This window comes from Eubalaena glacialis, chromosome 1 (genome assembly GCF_028564815.1).
Source record: "Eubalaena glacialis isolate mEubGla1 chromosome 1, mEubGla1.1.hap2.+ XY, whole genome shotgun sequence".
NCBI classification, from domain to species: domain Eukaryota; kingdom Metazoa; phylum Chordata; class Mammalia; order Artiodactyla; family Balaenidae; genus Eubalaena; species Eubalaena glacialis.
In genome coordinates, this window is record NC_083716.1 from 12,188,124 (window position 1) to 12,210,349 (window position 22,226).

Here is a 22,226-nt window from a genome sequence, read left to right on the forward strand (position 1 = left end):
AGAATGCACCTGTGGCTTTCCGTTTTTCCCTAGGCCACAATGATGGTTATCTCCAAATTGGGTAAAAGATGGTTCACAACAGCCTAAAAGGACAAAATCAGTTAACGTGATCTATCAGTCAGCTCCATGTAGCCACAGGCTTATACTAAACAAACTTAACAAAATGTGCAACGGCTCCAAGTGGAGGTTCAGCCACTGACTGACAGATACATGAGTAGTAATGTGAGAGCCTCTTTTCAGAGAAGGCACATGGACCTTACAGTCAGCTCCAGGAAGTGGGGGGTGGAGGAGGGCCGGGCAGAGAGAAGGGCTGAGCCAGTGGTGGAAGGAGCCAGACTGCCTCACTTTCAAATCGGTCTTTGGATAATTGGTTTGAAGTTGACAAAAAAGGGTTTTTTCTTTGTTTGGGGTGGGGAGAATTAGAGAAAGAGGGCACAATTTTTCATATGCCTAAAACTGTTGAGTATCAAAATATTTCATTTTATTTCTGTATCATAAATTTGTCATTTTAACAACTTTGACCATTAGCTAATAGAGTAATACAAAAAAACGAGGGCAAAAAAGATGTTAGTATTCATTCTCATAAAGTGCAGATTTAATTTTCAATTGTTTGCCTCAGTAAACATCATCTCATTTCAAATCCTCCCCTGCCCCCACCCAAGGAGGGGCTATTTTTAAAATTTTTTCCTTAACAAATGTCTAACACCAGGAATAAATGAAAGATCCAATAAAGACAAGCTTTTTTGCAAACATTTTTCTGGGTAAGATTTCTAAGGGCAACAGTACTGAGTGAAAAATAACCTTTCATAATTAATATGAATACATATAAGAAGAAGAACATAATTTAGACCCCATGCTTATTTTGCAATTTTTAGGTCTCCAATTATGAAAAAGTTACCTAACTAAACAAAGAACGGTTACCTTCATATGTGGCCACATTATTTTTACTGATGTTGTTTGAAGACATTCTCTGGTTTTGGCCTTTACAAGAAGTTAATTCTCACACTCTCTCACCAATTACATAAGGCTGCTGTTTCAGCCATAGAGATGACATTTATATTCCAAATGGGCTTTCTTCTTTTACTCTACTACATAAGGACTGGCATCTTTTTCAAAAGAATATTGCTAGCAACTGGGTTAATTAAAGAGTACTAATGGCTTAAGTTTGCCAAATGCTTACCTCTGCAACAGTATAAATATGGATTATTAAGTTGTCTACTCAAGTATAAAATCTATGCAGAACCCTCATACTATAGGCAAAATGTTCAAAGGCTAAGGGAAAAAAATTTCTTTTACAAGAAACTGCAACTGCAGGGTCTTTTGAATGATCTTCTAGATGGTTCTGCAGAAAACTTAGTAGTTTGGCTCAGAAAGTAGAGTTCCTCATGAGGAACTAAAGTTCTTCCTAGAAGAATACAAAGCAAAATTTCAGGCAGCTTTCTGAAAATAAACCATTAGTTTGTGGTTACACACTGAGACAAACTGGAACTTATAATAACGAAGCCTTTTGGATTTGCTGTGATTTGCAGGAGAACTTGACAGAGCTGTTCTGCTCTTACTCCAGGACATCAGGCTGTTTTATAATGTTATATATATAGGTGGTTACAGCACTTTGTAAACATTGAGAGTAGGCATGAAATTAATCAGATAGGAGGAAATCGGAAGTGTTTTCATATGTGTTTCAGTGCTTTTTCAGGTCAAATTGCAATGCTTTCAAATAAATCATTAAAAATATAACATTTTCTTTGTTATTTCCAGTATTTTACACAGTTAATGGATAATCATGGTGCTAGGGCTTTAGATCAGTTATCAGTGATACATTCTGTCCCACATCAGATTTTCAGCATTTGTTCCGCGGCTGCTAGATGGTAGAGGAAGTTTTCTGTTGCTGGTGGAAATCGTCTTTGCTTTAGTGCCTCATAATTGAGCACTCGCTTTTCTCCATCATCCGAAACTTCTGAAAATGGAGCCAGGTTGGTGAAGATTTCTTTTGTTTTTAGGGAAATATCCTTTAATAGAACAGGAAAATACACAATATTGTTAGTATCAAAAAATTTGAGTTCTCCAGAATTCTTCCTGCTATTCTTAAGTTTATCAGACTTTTATAAATTATAAAAAATGAAACATTTAAAACAACAAAAAACACATGTCATGGTTAATTTTGAGCAGCGGTGACGGTGGGGTCGGTGGGGGTGGTTTAACCATTTTTAAAGTGTGCAACTCAGTGGCGTTTTAAGTGCATTCACAGTATTGTGCAACCGTCGCCACTATCCATTCCCAGAACTTCTTCATCATCCCAAACCAAAACTCCGTACCCATTAAAAAGTAACTCCCCACTGGCCTCTCCCCAGCCCTTGGCCATCACCACTGTGCTTTCTGACTCTATGAATTTGTCTATTCTAGGTACTGCATATGAATGGAATCACGATATTTGTCCTTTTGTGACTGGCTTATTTCACTTAACATGTTTTCAAGGTTCATACATGTGGTAGCATGTCAGAACGTCATTCTAAGGCTGAGTAATATTCCACCACATGTATATACTACATTTTGTTCATCCATTCATCCGCTGATGGACATCTGGGTTGTCTTCACCTTCTGGCCATTGTGAATAATGCTGCTGTGGGACATGGGTGCACAAATATCTATTTGAGTTCCTGCTTGCAGTTTTTGATATATACCCAGAAGTAGAATTACCAAATCTATGTTAATGCTACGTGTAACTTTTTGAGGAACTGCTATTGTCTTTAGAACAAATCTCTCCCCAAAGTCCCCTCCTGCCTGGGATGAGTGACCCAGCACCTGCCGCAAGGGCTTTATTCCCCTTCACTGACTGACATTCCCCTCGGGTGGCTGAGGATTCAGCAGAGCTCGCATTAAAGTCATGTCTTTCTCCTGGTTTGCTGACATCATTAACTTATTCAAATATTTTGAACCCGTACAACGTGGCAGGCACTCTCATCATACATTACACTGAGTCATCTGTGTATCACTTTTAGTCCATGAAAAACACAGTAATACAAAACTCAAATTTACACATTTCACCAACATTGTTTTCCCTCTAATGTTGACAGGGCAATGGGTGGGCAATGACCATCTGTCCGGTAAGTCAGTCTCAGTGTTTGGGTTCTCAGGACAAAACCTGCCCACTCCTCCCGGCCACAGCACTGAAGAGAAAGGACAGTGCTGCTGGCGGGTCCCCGCCAAACCCTATGGCCCCTCTCACCACTTGGCAATCACATCTTTCACTATAAACGCTTGGCTTTGGCACCAACGCCCTCTGTCCGTCTCTCCCTGGAGCCTGGTAACTGATTGGCTCATCTTCGCCAGGGCCATCCTGCAGACCTCATCTCAGCAGCTGCCCACCGGCCTCTCCAGTCACTTCACTCTGTGCCCGTGAACAGCAGATAACCAGCCGCTGCCCAGCGATGCCGTTTCGAGACTCAGTCAGTGGGAAGATTAAGGCATTACCTGTATAACCTGACTGTCTGATTTCTCTGGATCTTCTGCCGACTGGACAATTAACTGACCGATTTCTTTATGTAGTTTGCCCATTGTCATGGCCTCTGGTGAGATCAAGAAGAATATGTTGTGTGAATATTTAGATGTTTACACAATGAAAAGTAATCATCTATCTGAAAACTTGAACGATCACACAGAGGGAATTTTCAAAAAGCAACTGACAACCCCCCCATTTCCATCTTATTACTACACACAAATATGGTGACACAATAGGAGGTAAGGCATGATCATGATTTATATACTTCATGTCCAAAATAAAAATACACCACCACCAAACCAAAATTCTGATAAGAATTTTTATTTTTCTTTCTAGACAAAACCTAATGAAATCTGACTGCCTATAGGTTGTGACTGTAAGCCAACAGCCTGACTTTCCTGTCCAGGTCTTCACAGTTGAGAATTCACGTTTATCTTTCTGGCAGGGATGTTGTGAAAGCAGCACTTCCTGTCAGTTCTGCAGAAGCAGCTCAACATTCACTGTAAAGTCCCTTAGAAACGAGCTAAGGCAACAACCCAAGTTACATTAATTATATACACTGCTATTTTCTGCAGCCAGAAGGTTAACAGAAATTTCTGTTGATACTCTGAGGGACAAACTCCACTGGAATGAGCCGTTTTATAGACTCAGAGCAGCAGAGGGCAGCAGGGAGTTGCCACGCCTTCCGGTCCCAACGCTTCAGCAGTTTCAGTGGCCCTGGCCACAGCTCGTTTTCTATCACTCTGGCTTTACAAAAGGCAATATCCCCTAAAGACCTGATACTATATTTTGAATTTTCCACCATGAATATTTATTATATTTGTAATTTCAAAGCGAAAACAAGTTCTGGTTCTATTAATTTGAGGTTGCTAGATAAAACCTCACATAATCAGAACCTAGCTAACAAAAGTCCCTAATTGGCTGGCATTCAGCTGCTCCCACTTTTAGGAGAAAGATAAATGACACTACAAAAGCTGTTATCTGTAATTCCTCTCTAAAACCAATACCTCATAGTGTCCTAGGCTCAAAACGTATTTAACCCAATCTTTTCTACTTTATGCAGCTGTAATTTAGGATAATTTACAGTTGCCAGAGATGACCCTATGACACTAGAACACCCTTTCTTGGTCATTGGCCCCAATAATACTCTCATTCCCTGGTGCTTACTGAGACATCCTTCAAAAAGATTTTCCACACGGGAGTCATATTCAACCCTCGTGTAGTGACAAATGTCTGCCCACTCTTTGATACTCCTTCCTTATAAGGTGGAGTCTAATTCTTCTCCCTTAATGACTTGCTTTAACAAATAGAATATGGAGGAAGTGATCATGTATGACTTCCTAGACTAGGTCACAGAAGGCACTGTGGTCCCCCCCTCTCTTGAATTACTCACTGTTGGGGAGACCAGCAGATGCGTGGTGAGAACACTCAAGCTGCGCTATGGAAAGGCCCATGTGGTGAGGCCTCCTGTCAACAGCCATGTGAGTTAGCTTGGAAATGGATTCTCTAGCCCCAGTTGAGCCTTCATTTGACTGCAGCCCTGGCAATATCTTGATTAAAACCTCATGAGAGACCCTGAATCAGAACCTCCTAGCTAAGTCACTCATAAATTCCTGCCCACCAAAACTGTGAGGTAAGTATTTGCTATTTTAAATCACTAAGTTTGGAAGTAATCTCTTATGCAGCAACAGATAACAAATACACCTTGTTTGAATATGAAAGTGAAGAAACAAGATAAACAGACCATTTATCTTATTAACATATACCATACAGCGTAAGCACTCAGATGTATCCCTAAAAGGGTTAGGTCTATTAAAATGAATGCTGTGTTCTAGAAACAGAAAAATCCCTCCAGCACAACAGGTGAAGCAGGCCTTCAAAAGGGAGAATCAGCCTAAAAAATACAACTGCTTGGCTTACATCTTGTGTCAACAACAGAACAGAACAGAGAACTAACCTTTTGCAAGCGGGGCAATGGTAATCTCACTATCTGCCAGATTCACAAACACATCATACAGGTCTGATCTATTGCTCACCTCCAAGTCTACAAATCCAGCGACGTAACCTGCATTACAGAGAGGACCAATGTTACTAGAGTAGGAAGAAATCACATTGTGAACATACCAAAAAAGGAGTGAGTCTAAAAGCTCATCAGCTGCTTTTCTTCTCTGCTTTATTTATCCAGGGCATTTTAGCTATATCCCGTGGCATTTATTAAGATGACATTTTTGCCAATTGCCTGAAGAAACTCAAGCAACTCAAAATGTTCCAAAACTAGGTTTCAGTGTCAAGGAGGAAGGCTGAAGCAAAGCATATGCTTTTCAGTCACTGCTATTTGGGTCAAGAATGACAGGGGAGGCAGCCGGCAGCAAGGATTCTCTTGACCACTGTCCCCCCTAGGTCTCTGTCAACAGGAAAGTCATAGCCAAACACTCGGGTTCCTCAGGGATAGCATGGTGGAAACAGCAATGTCTTCACCAATTTCAGATCTGATACAATAAATGCTAAAGGAATCAGTGCAACTCAAGAATTAGCAGACTTTTGGAATTGGTGTTAAGACAATGGTTCCCAGACTTTGGATTTCACAGAGCAGTACGATTAAAAAAAAAAAAAAATTTTTTTTTTTTTTTGAGGACCAATTTTACTTCACCAAGTGACAACATTTAACAAACAACAGTAGTGGACTTTCCTGGTGGCTCAGTGGTTAAGACTCTACCTGCCAACGCAGGGAACACAGGTTCAAGCCCTAGTCCAGGAAAATCCCACATGCCGCGGAGCAACTAAGCCCGTGAGCCACAACTACTAAGCCCGCATGCCACAACTACTGAAGCCAGCACGCCTAGAGCCTGTGCTCTGCAACAAGATAAGCCACCGCAATGAGAAGCCCGCACACCGCAACGAAGAGTAGCCCCCGCTCGCTGCGACTAGAGAAAGCCCGCACGCAGCAACGAAGACCCAACGCAGCCAAAAATAAATAATAAATAAATAAATAAATTTATATATTAAAAAAAAAACAGCAGCAGCAACAAAATCAAAAACCTGGGGTCTTCCCTGGTGGCGCAATGGTTAGGAATCCGCCTGCCAATGCAGGGGACACGGGTTCGAGCCCCGGTCTGGGAAGATCCCACATGCCGCGGAGTGGCTAGGCCCGTGAGCCACAACTACTGAGCCTGCGCGTCTGGAGCCTGTGCTCCGCAACGGGAGAGGCCGCGATAGTGAGAGGCCCGCGCACCGCGATGAAGAGCGGCCCCCGTTCGCCGCATCTGGAGAAAGCCCTTGCACAGAAACGAAGACCCAACACAGCCAAAAATAAATAAATAAATAAATAAATTTTTAAAAAACCTGGAGCTCAAGATGGCGGCGGTGGGCCGTGTGCAGAGAGACTGCGCCCCGCACTGCCACCTGGAGCGTGAGCTCTGCAGGCAACTCGCGACAGCTCTGCTGTCCCACCCACAAAACAAGATCCCTGTATAACAGCCCCGACCACGGTTGGCGGGGGAGAGCGTGGATGCACCAGCTGCGACTTCTCCCTTCTTTGATCAAAGGGTGAAGCTTTCCTTTGCTTCCGAAACAAAAACTCATTCTATTGGCTTGAATGACACTGGGCAGAAGGACCCTTGCTGGGGACGGACTCCAGAGGCGGGGAGGAAGCTGAAAATGGCCGAAGCCAATTTGGATCTTCACAGAAGATATCTGTAGTCTCCTGCAGTTAGAGGTGGTGACCGGGCTGCTCCTCCCTTGATTTGCAACTGTTCGAATCTGGCCTTTGGAACTCAGGTTAGGTCATGGAGGCTGGAGTCTTGTCTACAAAAAATGGGGGACAAAAAGGCCTCTGTGCCTGGGAGGCCCATAGGGCCCCGCTCAGTTTCAATTTCTTCTTGCCAATTGGATCATAAAGTCATTGAGGAAAAGCGTCTTGTCTTATATAATGCGGCAACTTGCCAAGACCTCAGCATATACTAGGTGCTTAACAAATGTTTATTGCATGATGACTCGCTTCCTTGACTAATACACACCATAATTCTTCCATCATTTGGGAAATAAAGGGGCTGTAATATTGTGATATAATAAGAAATGTATATTTGGTTATCCAGGCTCCTGGCCAGAGCTCCTACAACACATGTAATTTCCTAAGTGATAAGAGTTAAAGGAGCACCTTTTGTTATAATACCTGGATTTTGTCCCCAGTTCCTGAAATAGTTCCAGAGTGTTAAAGGGTAAAGGAGGGTCTTTTATTATTTATAACAAGCCCCCTTTCAACCACACCAGAGTTTATGTTAATGAAGTGACAAAAAAAGCCCCTAAGAATGGGGGGGTGCTGGTGCTTCCCTGGTGGTGCCATGGTTAAGGATCCGCCTGCCAATGCAGGGGACACGGGTTCTATCCCTGGTCTGGGAAGATCCCACATGCCGCGGAGCAACTAAGCCTGTGCGCCACAATTACTGAGCCTGCGCCTAGAGCCCGTGCTCCGCAACAAGCGAAGCCACCGCAGTGAGAAGCCCGCGCACCACAACGAAGAGCAGCCCCTGCTCGCCGCAACCAGAGAAAGCCCGTGCGCAGCAACAAAGACCCAACGCAGCCATAAATCAATCAATCAATCAATCAATGAAATGAAGTGAAATGATACTGCAGATTCCTGGAGAGGGGACACTATTCTATAAGTGTTCCTGAGCCAAGTTGCTATCCAAATGGAAAAAAATGGAACCAGATCCCAAACCCACACCCTACAAAAAATAGTAATTCCAGGTAGATTAAAGACTTAAATGGGGATGAAAAAACTTTAAAAATTTTTAGTAGAATATATAGGAGAATACCTTTCTACTGTTGGGATAGAACTTTTCTTAAACAAAATATAAAAAATAAAATCATAAAAGCCTAAAAAATCCCAACACATTAAAATTAAGATTTCTAGGGACTTCCCTGGTGGTCCAGTGGTTAAGAATCCGCCTTCCAATGCAGGGGATGTGGGTTCGATCCCTGGTCGGGTAACGAAGATCCCATAAGCCATGAGGCACGGCCAAAAAAAAAAACAAGAGGGTAACTTTTATGTGATGTGTATTTTACCACAATTTTTTTTTTTGTACTTTATAATTTTTATTGGAGTATAGTTCATTTAGAATGTTGTGTTGGTTTCAGGTGCACCATTTTTTTTTTTTAATTAAAAAAACTTTTTAAGGGAAAAAACTGGTTGCATTTACCCAAAAAAATAAATGATCAGTATGCCCCTTAGGAATGCACTTAAAAAAAAAAAAAAAATCCCCCAAAACAAACAACCCTGGTAAAGCTGAGCTTCTCATCCCCTGGGAGCCTGCTGTCTACCTGGGCACATCTGCAGGGCTTCCAGCTCATCGGCGTCCAGGTGCACGTAGGAGTGAAGTATGGTCCAGTCCTGTCGATGCCACACCAGGGCAGGCAGAGTCCTGGAGTCAAGGTGAGAACACAGATGGCTGCCAGCCCACACCTGAGACTCAGCCCATCCTCTTCCCTCTTCTTCTGGGGGAGGAAACTGGCTACCAGATGCAGAGGGAGAACAAACCCTAAACATGCCAACACCTCCTCCAGGCTTCAAAGTAAAGTAATGCAATATTTTAAACACCGACTGTTGGGTCAGATTGGCTACAAAAAGCTCAAGGTAAAGTTTCAAAAGATCTCCATGGTGGCAAGGAAGGATGCTTCTAAAGTGTTCCTCCCAATGCCCGCTCTGCAGACTGCCATGGAGGGAGTCTGAGGGTAAAATCCAAAGTGGGCCCTGCAAGCAAGAAATTTTTTTGAAGTCTCGCATTTCATATTTAAAATTCCAGCCAAACTTGCAAACTACTTTGTGTTTGTTTTTATACAAAAGTAAGTTTTCTTAAAGAAACTTCCAATAAAACAGCTACTTCATTCAGGAAGAAGTATGTGCCGAATTTATCTGTGGTTTTGTGAACCCCCTGGTGGCCTGCTACATATCTCAGAAGCGGTGGACACTCCAGTTTCAGAAGCATAAATGGAGAGGAAAAGGGTAATTGGGTGGAAAAATACAGGGTTTGGGAGTCAGAGCCGGGTAAAAACTCTGGTCCTGTTACCTAAGATCTAAGGCAATCACAGTCATAATAACAATGATCGTCTCTAGAGTGCACACTATGGACACGGTACATGCCGAGCACGTTACACAAATTATTTCCAATCCTGAAACCAAGCTTACGAGGCAGGTATTATCATCTTCATTTTACAGGTAAAGAAACTGAGGCGTAGAAACATTACGTACACTTTATGTGGTCACAAGGCTAAGAAGTTGCCTCCCAGGACTTTAACCCAGGTCCTTCTGACTAGCAAGTTTTTCTTCTTCTCAATATCTAACCCTTAGCCTCCATCTTCTCATCTATAAACAGGGCAGTAACACTTCCTCCCAGGGTTCTTGTCATGAGTAAATTTAATAATTTAAGGTGACTTATACAATGCCTGGCATACAGTAAACAGCATAAATACTAGCTCCCCTGCTTTTATAGAAGAATCTAAGAACAAGTTAGATTTGGCAAAGAAAACAAAACAAACTATATTTATTATATAAATAATACAGTCTGTAATAAAATTGAATGGAAGAAACTACTTACCTAAAACAGGGGTCAGGCAACTATGGCCCATGGGTCGGCTGCCCATCTTTGCACATAAGATTTTACTGGAACATAGCCGAGTTCATTCATTTACGTACGTACTGTCCATGGCTGCTTTTATACAACCTGTGGCAGTTAAGTAGTCGGGACAGAGAGCGTATGGCTATAAGCCTAAGATATTTACTCTCTGACAAGGGAAAGTTTGCAAACTCCCCGCTCCAAAATATTCATATTTCAAAATTTAAAGAAGAATCTGTTCAAATTCAGTAACCTTGAACCACTAAATCTAAACTTAAACATTACACCAAAATGGTATTTCACCCCCAACCTAACGCAGCCTGTTTATACCAGTGTGCAAAGGAACAGGGCACACAATGACACAGAGGGCCCCAAAGTGGCTGCCAACAAAGTTTACACCTTTTAATGATAAGAGACCATACCTGGTAAACTCCTGGACAGCTTCTATTTTGGGGTGATAGACGACAATTCTTTTCTTTAGCATCAGTGCTGTGTGTAAGATAACAGTTTCCATTCCAAACTGAGATACAATGTCTTAAAACAAAAAAAATTATGTTACTGCTTAAACATTATATAAGGAAATCAAGTTTTTATTGGAAATTATTCTTGTATGAATGCGAAATTATTTTCAAAACAGAGAATAAATTTAGGTAAATGTTATAAGTACAGAAGCACCTTATTTGGTGGATGGGCATATCAATCCATACATCTGCTCCCCAGGATGGGCGTTACAGTAGCTACACCTGCTCCCGCAAGGGACAGTATGCTGGACGCACAGATGAAGCCAGACTCACAAGAAAGTGGAATTATATGAAGGGAACCACCATCCTCGGTGTCGTGCAAACTTAAATTTTAAAAAATGTTCACTGACCCCCCCCAAACCCACATACACATCATTGAATAAGTCCTTGTGAGACAGTTGGACAAACACCTAACACCTCAACAGGGATGCTTAGAAACCATACAAAACAGTAGGTCAAGAGTGAAGACAGGGCTTCCCTGGTGGCGCAGTGGATAAGAATCTGCCTGCCAATTCAGGGGACACAGGTTCGATCCCTGATCTGGGAAGATCCCACATGCCGCGGAGCAGCTAAGCCTGTGCGCCACAACTACTGAGCCTATGCTCTAGAGCCCACGAGCCACAACTACTGAAACCCGCATGCCTAGAGCCCATGCTCCGCAACAAGAGAAGCCACTGCAACGAGAAGCCTGCGCACCGCAACCAAGAGTAGCCCCCGCTCGCCGCAACTAGAGAAAATCCCACACGCAGCAATGAAGATCCAACACAGTAAAAAAAAAAAAAAAAAAGTGAAGACAGGTGCTGTGGGAGGATGAGAACGAAGGCCAGCATCGCCCTTGGAGTTCCCCTCTCTTCCCTTTTAAGGACCCGATGTCTCGGTTTAGCCCTAGGCTGGACTTTCCAGCGAGGAGAGAGTGATGGGGAGTTAGAATGGGAACTCTGGGGCAGGGGCTTGAGCTCCCCAGGTGGAACAGGTCACTGCTAAGATCTAAGGAAAGGAAAATGATGGAAGTCAGTGGAGACCTTGACCCGTGAACTTTAGCTCACTGGTGAAACAACATTTCTGTATTAACAGCTGGAATCATATGGAAAGAAACACCACAAAAGTCTGCTTTCCTGACAGAGTTCTAACCACATAAGGAAATGTAGAAGTTGAACTACCCTCCTGCATAGGAAACAAATACCATGTAGATGAAAATATATGGAAAGATGAAATAACAGAGTCTAATGACAGATTGTCCTTGGCTTGGGGATTTTGTTGTTGCTGGGATGGACTCATCTGGGATGGGTTTTTGTTTCTTTTTTGCTTCTTCTTTTTATTTATTTATTTATTTTTTACCTTTGATGGAGCCTGCAAGGTATGCCTTTCGGGCATCAAAATCCTTGCTAAGGAAAGAGCCATTTTCTTCACTCTGGCACATCCCCTTTGTGAGAACCGCGATGTAACTCTCCATCATCTTAACTGGGCTCCCATGTTTCAGGTACATTCTGTGAGAAAGGACAAAAAGCAAGCGTGCTACTAGTTAGCATGAACCACCTGGAGAAACGCACCAAGGCCAGGCACGGGTACATTCTAAAGAATCTAAGCCAACTTGCTAATACACCTCTGAATGCCTGAATCTTTTCATGATGTGGTTACTTCTATAAATTTAATTAGAAAATGTACTAGAAAAACAAAACAACCACTTGAACAACCTTCAACAGTTCTGTGAAGTCCGCTCTCTTGTTACATCTGGGGAGGCCTGCTGTGGTCCACTTAGGCAGGAGAATGAACTGTGGACTTTCTGAGGCCCTGCTGTTCTCAAGGATATTGTATCCTTAGCTCTTTTTATGTCTTACATTCACAACTGTTTTTGTTAGTCATAATAACTGTTTTATTGCTGGATATCCTCTGACAAGAAAGGAGTTTTATGCATTGTTCACAAAGGAAGCAGTAATTAGGTGTAGAACCTATATTTATTATCAGAGTTCTCAGAGGTAGCTGTATTTACATAATTAAGAAATCAAACTCCTTCAAGTTTCCGGTGATAAATGCACACTAGACACATTCATCAAGTTAAAACTTCCAGAAAATGCTGACAGGAAACTGGCTACATTTATAGCTCACATGTGAAATCAGCCCCTTCCCCTGAAATATCTTCCTGTAAGTAAGTAAATGTAAATTTTTCTGGAGAAGCAGGACTGGGTCTACTTGGGCATTTTAGTAGCTGAAGGGATAGAAAATTGGGACGAAAATAAAATAATTGTTTAAGAAAGATCACTTGAAAACTATATTTACTGTAGACTAAGTGAAAAAAGCATGTGATTTAACTGCTTACTACATTTTGTCAATCATCAGTGTTTTTAAATTATTTCAATGCATAAACTGGGGAAAAAAGGCAAAGAACAATGACTATGGTAAACTATCATATATATAGAACAGTCAACCCCATATACATGCTTATATATGAAGAAAATATCTCCAGTAAGATATAGAGAAGGGAAGCCCAGGAGCTGCCTTGGGGTGGGGAGTCGGTAGGTAGAATTAGAGATGGGGAATAGGGGAAGGAAGGGACTTAGGTTTCACTGTATACTCTTCGGTATTATTTGCATTTCTTTTTACGATGTGCTTACATAACCACCACCAAAACAAAGCAGGAAACCAAAAAACACCATTAAAATTATTAAATTTTTTTAAATAAAATAAAATTTATTTAAAAAATTTTTTAATTTAAAATTATAGAAAGGGGTCATGGCTCTGGACCCAGATCCCACAGGGGGAATGAACCCCTCCATGCGGGCTTCCATGGCCACGGTGAGCAGCGTGCTGTGGACGGCACCTCTCACCAGAAATGGGAGGGAGCACTTTACCACCATCAAAAAGTGTGTGTCTAACTAATACAACATTGTAAATCAACTATACCTCAATAAAAGTGAAATAGAAAATAAAGGGAAAGTGAAAAATAAAGTGCTTGTCTCTGTGTGTGTGAACAGGCACATGTGCACACGGGGAGAGTGAGTGTGTGTGCACACGAGCACGTGAGCGTGGACAGGCGCTAGGGCAAGCACTCAAGTGCGGTAAGGGGTGGGGGCAGAGCAGGTGGTTGGCAATAGCATGAGCCCTCATTTCTCTTGTAACTGCGACGACAGAGAAGAGAATCCAGAATGTGACAATGCCACAGCACTGCACAAGCGGAGAAACCCTCTGGGCTTCCTCCTGGGCAGGAAGTGGGGTCTAAAGCAACCTCGCCTTCTGGGCCCCAGAACATTTCCCAGTGAATTCAGTTGAGTAACCTAACCCTGACTCAGTCAAATGAAATGGGAGTCCAACGGTTGCTCAAAAACACCTTTGCAGTGTTTTTAGTTCACGGCTTCTGGATAGAGCCCCTTCTAACAATAATAATGTCCCTTTGTGTCAGTGCCGCATTTGCAGAAAACTGTTTATATTCCACAGTGAGCCGTACACCTGGAATTTATCTCACTGAAAGCAAGAAGCCTTATCTTATCACAGCTGACTGCAAAAACACTAAAACTTCATTTTGTCAAAATATAACCTAACCGAAACACTTAGGTGATGAGATTGTATTCTTGCGCTGTGCACACGTGCATGCGTGCATGTGCACGTGGTCATACAGAAATGGCAAAAAGGCAATCATTTATCAGGCTTATAGTGAGAAAAACAGAAACAACTCCCCTTATCCACCCCCCCCCAAAAAAACCTACTTATTGGGCATAAACTTGAGGGCTGAGAGTAATACATAACACTGAGAATTATAATTCTATCTAGTAACAATATTAGGAAAAAACCAAAACCCCAAACCCTGAAAAAGCCTTGATTAAAGAAAAAGCCAATATCCCTAACATATAAGACGGATTTCATTAATTCCACCAGATATACTTATCAAGGCAAAAAAGCAGACTGTATATTTTAGTTAAATTTTTTCAACACCTGGGATGAAACTGAAGGAGTCTATCCTTCAGTTTAACGATTAACCAAAAAATCAGTTTCTCAGCTCCTCAGCATTCCAGCTAAGAAATATTTTCCTGTGCTTTAGCATAATTCAAAATGCCCACTGACTTTCCCCAAATGACTCCCACACACAGACCCTGACACAAATGAACCAGCTTACCACTTCCATCCTAAGGAAAGTTCCAGATTGGAAATGAGTAGGAGTAGCAGACCAAAAGTGGCAAGTGACTCAAAGTACCCAGAAATTACAATAGTTGTGCAAACTGCCTCTTCTCCTCCCCTCTACCATTTTCCCTAATAAGAGCAGTACCATGGAAGCAGAAGACAAAGTTCCTCTTTATAAAACAGTGTCCGAAGGGCCAGTAAAGATTAATCTGGGGAAACAGAAGGCTGAAATATGCTTCCTCAGTGTAGAAATCTGCTGTATTACTATTGAGTAAGATCTTCATTTTTGTATATTAGCATTTAATACAGTTTTCATACAGACCTACACAATATCCTAGTGAAGGCGGCATATTTCTCTGGATTAAAATCTTTGGCGGTCAGAACAATAGAAAAATGAGTCACCTGTCCAAAACAAACAAAAAAAAGTACACTCTTTAAAGACACTTTAATAGGATTAATCTTTATTACTATATCCTAACAAGCCTCTTGTATAAGACATACCAGCATTAAAAAGAAAAGACCAAAATGTACCAAGTCCTCACTTGCCTCTTTATACTTTTATGTATATATACACACATAAAAAAAATTATATATACATATATATTTAATTTTTTAGAGTTAGAGTTTTTTCCTCAAAAACATAAAAATATTTCAAAAATATCAGAAATGTGACTTTTTATTTAAGCCCCCCACCCTCATCAAAGCAGAACTAAGAATGCTATATCAGACCTACCACATAGTGACTGTTTTTCACTAATGCAATAGAAGGATGGAAAACAACAAAAATACGTTTCAGTAAAATTCATACAGTAAAAATCATACAGTTCCCAAAATAGTCAATTCTCTGTAAAATGCTATATAGGCTAAAGGGCATTGTTATAATAACCTTCATTTACTTATATGCCTCTATTATTATACATATAAATTTCTGATAATCATATACCTATTATTCCCATTGATGAGTATCTTTCTGCAATTTACATTTTCTAATTATTAATCTCTGTTTTATCTTAAACCTCTTACAGTTTCTAAATTGTTGCCTTCCTGTTATTTTAAACGTAATTCCTTACATTTAAACTGGACATGCTTCATACTGTCTGGTGATTGACTATAAAATCAGCCCTGAAATTGTAAAAGAAGTCCCCACCCAGAAACCGACCAGGAGCTCAGCCACTTCTTTCCAAAATTCTTTCCTCTGAAAAAGCCACTGGTTGTGTGGGACTAGGAAAGTCCACAACGACCACATACTTACTGGTTTTTAGTCTGTCACCTTGATGGTGTTCATATGAAATGACACACACACACAAAGTCTACAGAACACATGAATTTCCTTAATTATCCTTTCTATTCTTAACATATCCTTATCATCCATAAACAAATGAAAAGGTTTTCTTAACTAGGATAATTATTCCTTTAAAATAGTTTTTAATTATGGAAAAATACTTCTTCCCACTTTTAATCAGAATCCAGGCTTTGAAAATACTTCTACATTTCTACTCCATCCAAGTATAACCTGGGAAAGCCTTCGCTATACCAACCACAGGTCAGTCAAATAATATATACCAATAAATATAATGAATGAGAGTGAAATGTGAAAGAGAACATTCCCAATTAAAGTCATATATTTAATATTTTTCCAAACCGTATTGTGAATGATGAAGTCTAAAGTTAAGGGTTACTGGAATCTTACATCACTTAAAATATTTTTTGTTTTTTGACCCTCATACAGTCATACCTTTTTCAAAACGGAAGAATCTGGAACTTCAACTGTTGTGATATAAAACCATGTTCTTCTGTACTGACCAAAGACAAAGGGATGGAGAAGTTTGTTTTCCTCTGTAAGGCAGCATTTTCTCAGCAGTAGGTTCCTTAAAGTAGCTGTCGTGGAAGGATAACACCACACCCACAGAACTTCTCCATTTGTGTCCTTTTCTACGGTGGAAAGATGGTCACTGTGAGAATGTCAAACAGCAGCAAGGAAGTGAATTGATTGGTTACTCAGAAGCACTTCGTGGAATCAGTTTTAACACCCCATTTTACAAAGCAACCCACAGCACGTGAGATCCCCCCCAATTCTCACCTACCTCTCCTGGTTACATTAGCTAGCTCTCCTGATCTTGAATTTTAGGCCACCTGAGTAAAAAGCTTTTCTAACAAATCATGAATGAAAATGTAGCCTTAGAGGTTTGCTAGGGGTCTTCCCTATCTCCTCCCACACTTTACCTTTTAATCTAGTTGGAAGGATCTTTAATAAATACATAGAATGGATGGGTTTGTTGAAAACTGGAAATTAAGAAAATGGTGAAATCTCTGTCATATGCTATGTACTGATAGTATGTATTCTATATTTAAAATTTTAATAATAATGGTTAAACAGTCATATATGTAGTTTCACCATCAAAGTCAACACTTCAGTAACAAAATAGGAACAATTTGCTAATAATAACTCCAGGCAAAAATAGACTAAACTTTAGAGAAACAGTAACTGAACATACAGCAGTAAAAATCCAGTTTTTGATCTATAGACTTAAAAACAAACCCTTTTATTATGGAAAATAGCAAGCATAAAAAAAGTAGAGAGAATGATAAATGAGCCTCCATCACGCAGCTTCAGCAGTTATCAACACCTGGCACTCCTTGGTTCACAAGGGGAAGGAGCGCCCCTTCCCCTCCCTTATTTTTAAGCAAATCCCTTTTAAATTCATGTCGACATGAAAAATTAAAAAAAACTGAATTGAAAATACGATAAGCCATCTTTTTTTTTGCTTTTACCAGATAAAGTCAGAGTTTAATTCAGCCTCAATTCCGAGGTACCTTCAAGAAGGACTAAGATGCCTGAGGTACCTAGGTTTTGCTTTGAAACAGTTTTTAAAAATCACATTAGAGATGAGCACAGGAAGCCGTTCCCAGGTAAACGCACTCCTTTAAGACAGTGAAAATAATCAGCAACATTTCGCCGCATTTCCGCCAGTTTTGCTAGATCCAAGCAATGTGCTTGTGTACTAGGGTTTAGGGGTATATAAAAACCTCAGAAGAATACTTTTTCAAAGGACAATGGCACTCAGGGAACCGACAGAAGTTCATTCAAGCAACCCCGTGCTCACTGTCGCTGTCGGATGAATGGTTGCTTCAAAAACCCTGCACAAGGTTCCGGCACACACTCCAGACTGCCCAAAGATCCCGATGCACTTCCCTATCCATTAATTCCTCAAAACGAACTGGAATTCCACCCACTGTGATTAGGTAGACACCTGTGTTATATGCACGACCTCTGTCTTAGGATGCAGTTCTCCACTGGTATGAGTTGGGGTTTTGGGGCTAGACTGCAAGGGTCCCCCATCCTGGGTCTGCCACTTCCTAATGTGCGTTCTTGCACAAATGACACCCTGGGCCTCCACCTGCTGCGTAAAGTGGGCATCAAACATTACCCAGATCCCCTGGAGCCGAGGTGAGAGTCAAACGGGAAATAATCCATGCATAACGTGCAGCACCCCGGGCTGGGAGTTGGCCACCGCGTCTGGAATCGCTCGATCACATGATCGGGGCCAGCCGGGCGCCGGGCTGGCAGTCACGCGTGGCTCTCCCTCGTTCGCAGGGACCCCGGCCCTGCAGCCTCACAAACGCGCGGCCTGCAAGCTCCTCTCTGCATGACCGGCGACTCGCCTACGCGGCTCGGTCACCCTCCACGTCCGGGCTCCTGTGCAGCCCGGGGCGTCCAGGAGGAGCTCCCTCCCAGAGCCTAGGAGGCCTCCAGGGTACCCGGCCCCGCCTCCCGGCCCGGCAGGCCCCACACAAGGCCGCGGGCGCACGGGCCCAGGGCGGCAGGCCGGGCCCCTGCGCCGAGGAGGCCGGGCCCCGCAGCCCCTAGCCCAGGCCCAACATGGAGGGGGCCGCGCCCTCCCCACCGCGGGCGGTGCCAGGGACCGCGGGAGGAGGGGCCGTCCCGGCCCCAGGCGGAGACAGAACTGGGTGCGGGCCTGCGGGGCAGGGCGCCTTCCTCCTCACCGATCAGCCCGACTCCGAGCATCAGCAGAGGGTCCGCAGCCTCAGGTGCAGCCATCTTCCGCCGCCGCCGCCGCCGCCGCCGCAGAGCGCCGCTCCCAGCTCTCTGCTCATAAGCTCCGCCTCTCCTCGGGGCCCGCCCGCCCGCAGGCCCCCGCCCCGCAGGCTCCCGCCCCGCCTCCCTCTCTCCAGGCCCCGCCCCCGCCCTGGAGGCCCCCGCCTCCGCCCCGCTCTGCCGGGTGTCTGCCCCTCCATTCACCTTCACCCCAGGCTCCTCACCCTCAGAGATCTCCCTCATTTCTCTACTCCAGATCTTCATTCCGCCCCGTCCTCAGCCCACTCCAATCTTCGCTCTTCTCTTCAGGCTTTCCTCATTCTACCTCTGCCCTCCAGTCTGGCTCAAAAGAGGCGTCCTGAGGATGAAGGAATGGACTCCATTCATTCAGTCCCTTATTCATCCAGCCATCCAAAACAAAAAAAATAATTGAGGATTTAAAATGGCTTTAGGACTTCCCTGGTGGTGCAGTGGTTAAGAGTCCGCCTGCCAATGCAGGGGACATGGGTTCCAGTCCTGATCCAGGAAGATCCCACATGCCGCGGAGCAACTAAGCCCGTGCGCCACAACTACTGAGCCTGCGCTCTGGAGGCCACGAGCCACAACTACTGAGTCCGCATGCCACAACTACTGAAGCCCGCGCGCCTAAAGCCCATGCTTTGCAACAAGAGAAGCCACCGCAATGAGAAGCCCGCGCACCGCAACGAAGAGTAGCCGCCGCTCGCCGCAACTACAGAAAGCCCGTGCGCAGCAACGAAGACCCAACGCAGCCATAAATAAATTAATTTTAAAAATAAAAATGAAATGGCTTTAGAAATATAGTATTGACCAAGACAGAGCATTCCAATGGGGAACTCACTAAAACAGCCCAGAGGGATAAGCCTATTCAATAAAACAGTGCCGTTTGTTAGAGAGTGGATAGGGGTGCGCTGATCTGAAATGGGTGTTAAGAAGGCATCCCTCAGGAAGGGATATTTGAACCAAGATCTGAATGATGGGAAGGAACCAGACAGTTTGGGTGGCTGCAGGATCTTTTCTTCTGGATTCTCTGTGCCTCCAAACCCAAATCACACAAAACTAATCAGGGAAAGATCTTTGGAGTCTGTAGGAATACAATCCCACCCTCATCTCATTCGATCTTTAAAAAAAAATTTTTTTTTTAATGTGACATATTTCATACACACATACCAATCTAAGAAAAACATATGGTTACCACCCAGCTTAAGAAATAAAGTATTACAAGGACGTCCCTGGCAGTCCAGTAGTTAAGACCCCGTGCTTCCACTTCAGGGGCAGCAGGTTGGATCCCAGGGAACTAAGATCCCACATGCCTCGAGGAGCGGCCAAAAATAATAATAATAAAGTAAAAAGAAATAAAGTATTACAAATGTAGTTGAAGCACTCTCCTTCTCTTCCCTAATCTCTTAAACTTCCCTATCCTACAGAGGTAACCACTCTTCTAAATTTGTTAATTGTTGTTTTCCTGTATGTTTTTAAACTTTGGTATATGTGTATGTATCACTCAACAAAATATTATACTCCTTCTAAAACGTTATACCATTGGAACAATAGTTAACATTTATTGGGTGGCAGGCATTGTTCTCCATGCTTTACTTGTATTACTTTCATAAATCCTCACAGTACCCCTGCCTGTAAGTCCTATTATGATCTCCAATTTACAGGTGAGAAAGCTGAAAGGAGATGCAACTTGCTCAGGATAACAAGTGGCAGTGCCAGGATGTGACACCAGGCCGTGGGATTCTAGCCACACACCGGGTCACTGTGCTACACAGCCTCCCATGCTATGGCGTGGTGTTTGTATTCGTTTGTAAAGTGCTTTTCTCTTTTCTTTCTTTTTTTTTTTGCTCAGCGTTATGATTTATCCAAGTTAATATTTATAGCTCTGGTTCAGTAATTTTAACTGTTGAGTGATATTTTGCATGTGAAAATATGATTATTTCCATTGTCTGTTGATGGACATTAAGTTTGTTTCCTGTTTTTTACCGTATCATTACAGTGCTGCTATATTTTAAACACGTCTCCTCATTCTACCTGCTCTTTACCTTGAGAAATTCTTCATCATCAAGTCTCAAGTATGATTTCTTCCCTAAACCCAGGCAAAACTACATTGTCTCTCTTCCAAAGCCTAATAGCATTCGGCCGTAGAGCTAGGATTGGTGTATGTTTAGGTGTGTATATGGGGCTTCTGTTTCTCCCATTAGACTGAACTCCTGGAGGGCGTGCACTTCTGGATTCCTTGTGCTCACTATTGTAGTAAATAGTTGTTAACGTTTCTAGTTCCCACAGAAAATATGCAAGTATTGGGGGCTGAGGAGTGAGATGCAGAGTCGGAATCAGTTTGTAAGCCAAGCAGACGTTTGCACTTATGTTTCATTGGCCTTTGAAATGTCTAGTGGGGTTCTACAGAAAAAGTGTTTACAAGGAAAACAGATCCTCTTGCGGATTCCCTTTAACAGCCTCAACAATACACCAGCCTGCATCAATCTGCACCTTAAGCACCTGCTTTTAGTGAAGGCCACTGCCACCCAATCAACTAGGATAACTATATAAAATCACATATAGCAGCTACTGATATGAGCTGAAATAACCCATTGTTATATAGTATGGTCCTAACCCCCATTACCTTGGAATGTGACTTATTTGGAGATAGGGCCTTTAAAGAAGTGATTAAGTTAAAATGAGGCTGTTAGTGTGGGTTCTAATCGAATCTGACCTGTGTCTTTTTTTTTTTTCAAGTTATTTTCTTTTTAAATTTATTTATTTATTTTATTTTTTATTTTTGGCTGTGTTGGGTCTTCGTTTCTGTGCGAGGGCTTTCTCTAGTTGCGGCGAGCGGGGGCCACTCTTCATCGCGGTGCGCAGGCCTCTCACTATCGCAGCCTCTCTTGCTGCGGAGCACAGGCTCCAGACGCGCAGGCTCAGTAGTTGTGGCTCACGGGCCCAGTTGCTCCGCGGCATGTGGGATCTTCCCAGATCAGGGCTTGAACCCGTGTCCCCTGCATTGGCAGGCAGATTCTCAACCACTGCACCACCAGGGAAGCCCCTGACCTGTGTCCTTTTAAGAGGAAATTTGGACACACAAGAAGATACCGGGGATGAGCTCACACAGAGAAAAAGCCACACGAGGACCAGAGAGGCTGCTGTGCAAGCCAAGGAGAGAGGCCTCAGGAGAAACCAAACCTGCTGACACCTTTTTCCTGGACTTCTAGCCTCCAGAATGGTGAAAAATTAAATTTCTGTTGTTTAAGCCACCCAGTCTGTGGTATTCTGTTATGGCAGCCCTAGCAAACTAATATAGCTACTCTTAGGCAATTAGTTTTAGATGCATATGGAGTGCTCTGCTGGATGTTATATTTCTGTGGGGCTTTCCCCCTGTTCTCTTATAACAGAGAAGCTTGAGAAAA

At 42.8% G+C, this 22,226-nt stretch overlaps 1 protein-coding gene across 2 annotated transcripts; it reads right to left on the reverse strand.

Annotated features, from left to right (window-relative positions):
* Nucleotides 1-491: 491 nt before the first annotated feature.
* Nucleotides 492-18,847, reverse strand: DENND10 (DENN domain containing 10). 2 transcript variants are annotated; one of them, XM_061189847.1, is made up of 9 exons: nt 18,750-18,847; nt 16,480-16,676; nt 15,067-15,146; nt 11,970-12,118; nt 10,533-10,644; nt 8,819-8,919; nt 5,457-5,564; nt 3,472-3,566; nt 492-2,009 (listed from the first exon to the last, which is right to left on the reverse strand). In XM_061189847.1, the coding sequence occupies exons 1-9, from the start codon at nt 18,802-18,804 to the stop codon at nt 1,833-1,835; spliced, it is 1,074 nt and encodes a 357-aa protein (XP_061045830.1). In that variant the 5' UTR covers nt 18,805-18,847; the 3' UTR covers nt 492-1,832. The 2 variants fall into 2 exon arrangements, with proteins under 2 accessions (XP_061045830.1, XP_061045908.1); XM_061189925.1 differs by lacking the exons at nt 15,067-15,146; nt 18,750-18,847 and having other exon boundaries at nt 16,480-16,548.
* Between the last annotated feature and the right edge of the window lie 3,379 nt (nt 18,848-22,226).

Coding starts and splice junctions, on each gene's coding strand:
- DENND10 (XM_061189847.1), bottom strand. CDS start 18,804: ATGGCTGCACCTGAGGCTGCGGACCCTCTGCTGATGCTCGGAGTCGGG. Junction 8,920..10,532: donor GCTGTCCAGGAGTTTACCAG/GTATGGTCTCTT, acceptor CCTTGACTCCAG/GACTCTGCCTGCCCTGGTGT. Junction 5,565..8,818: donor AGCCCTGCAGATGTGCCCAG/GTAGACAGCAGG, acceptor TCTGTAATGCAG/GTTACGTCGCTGGATTTGTA.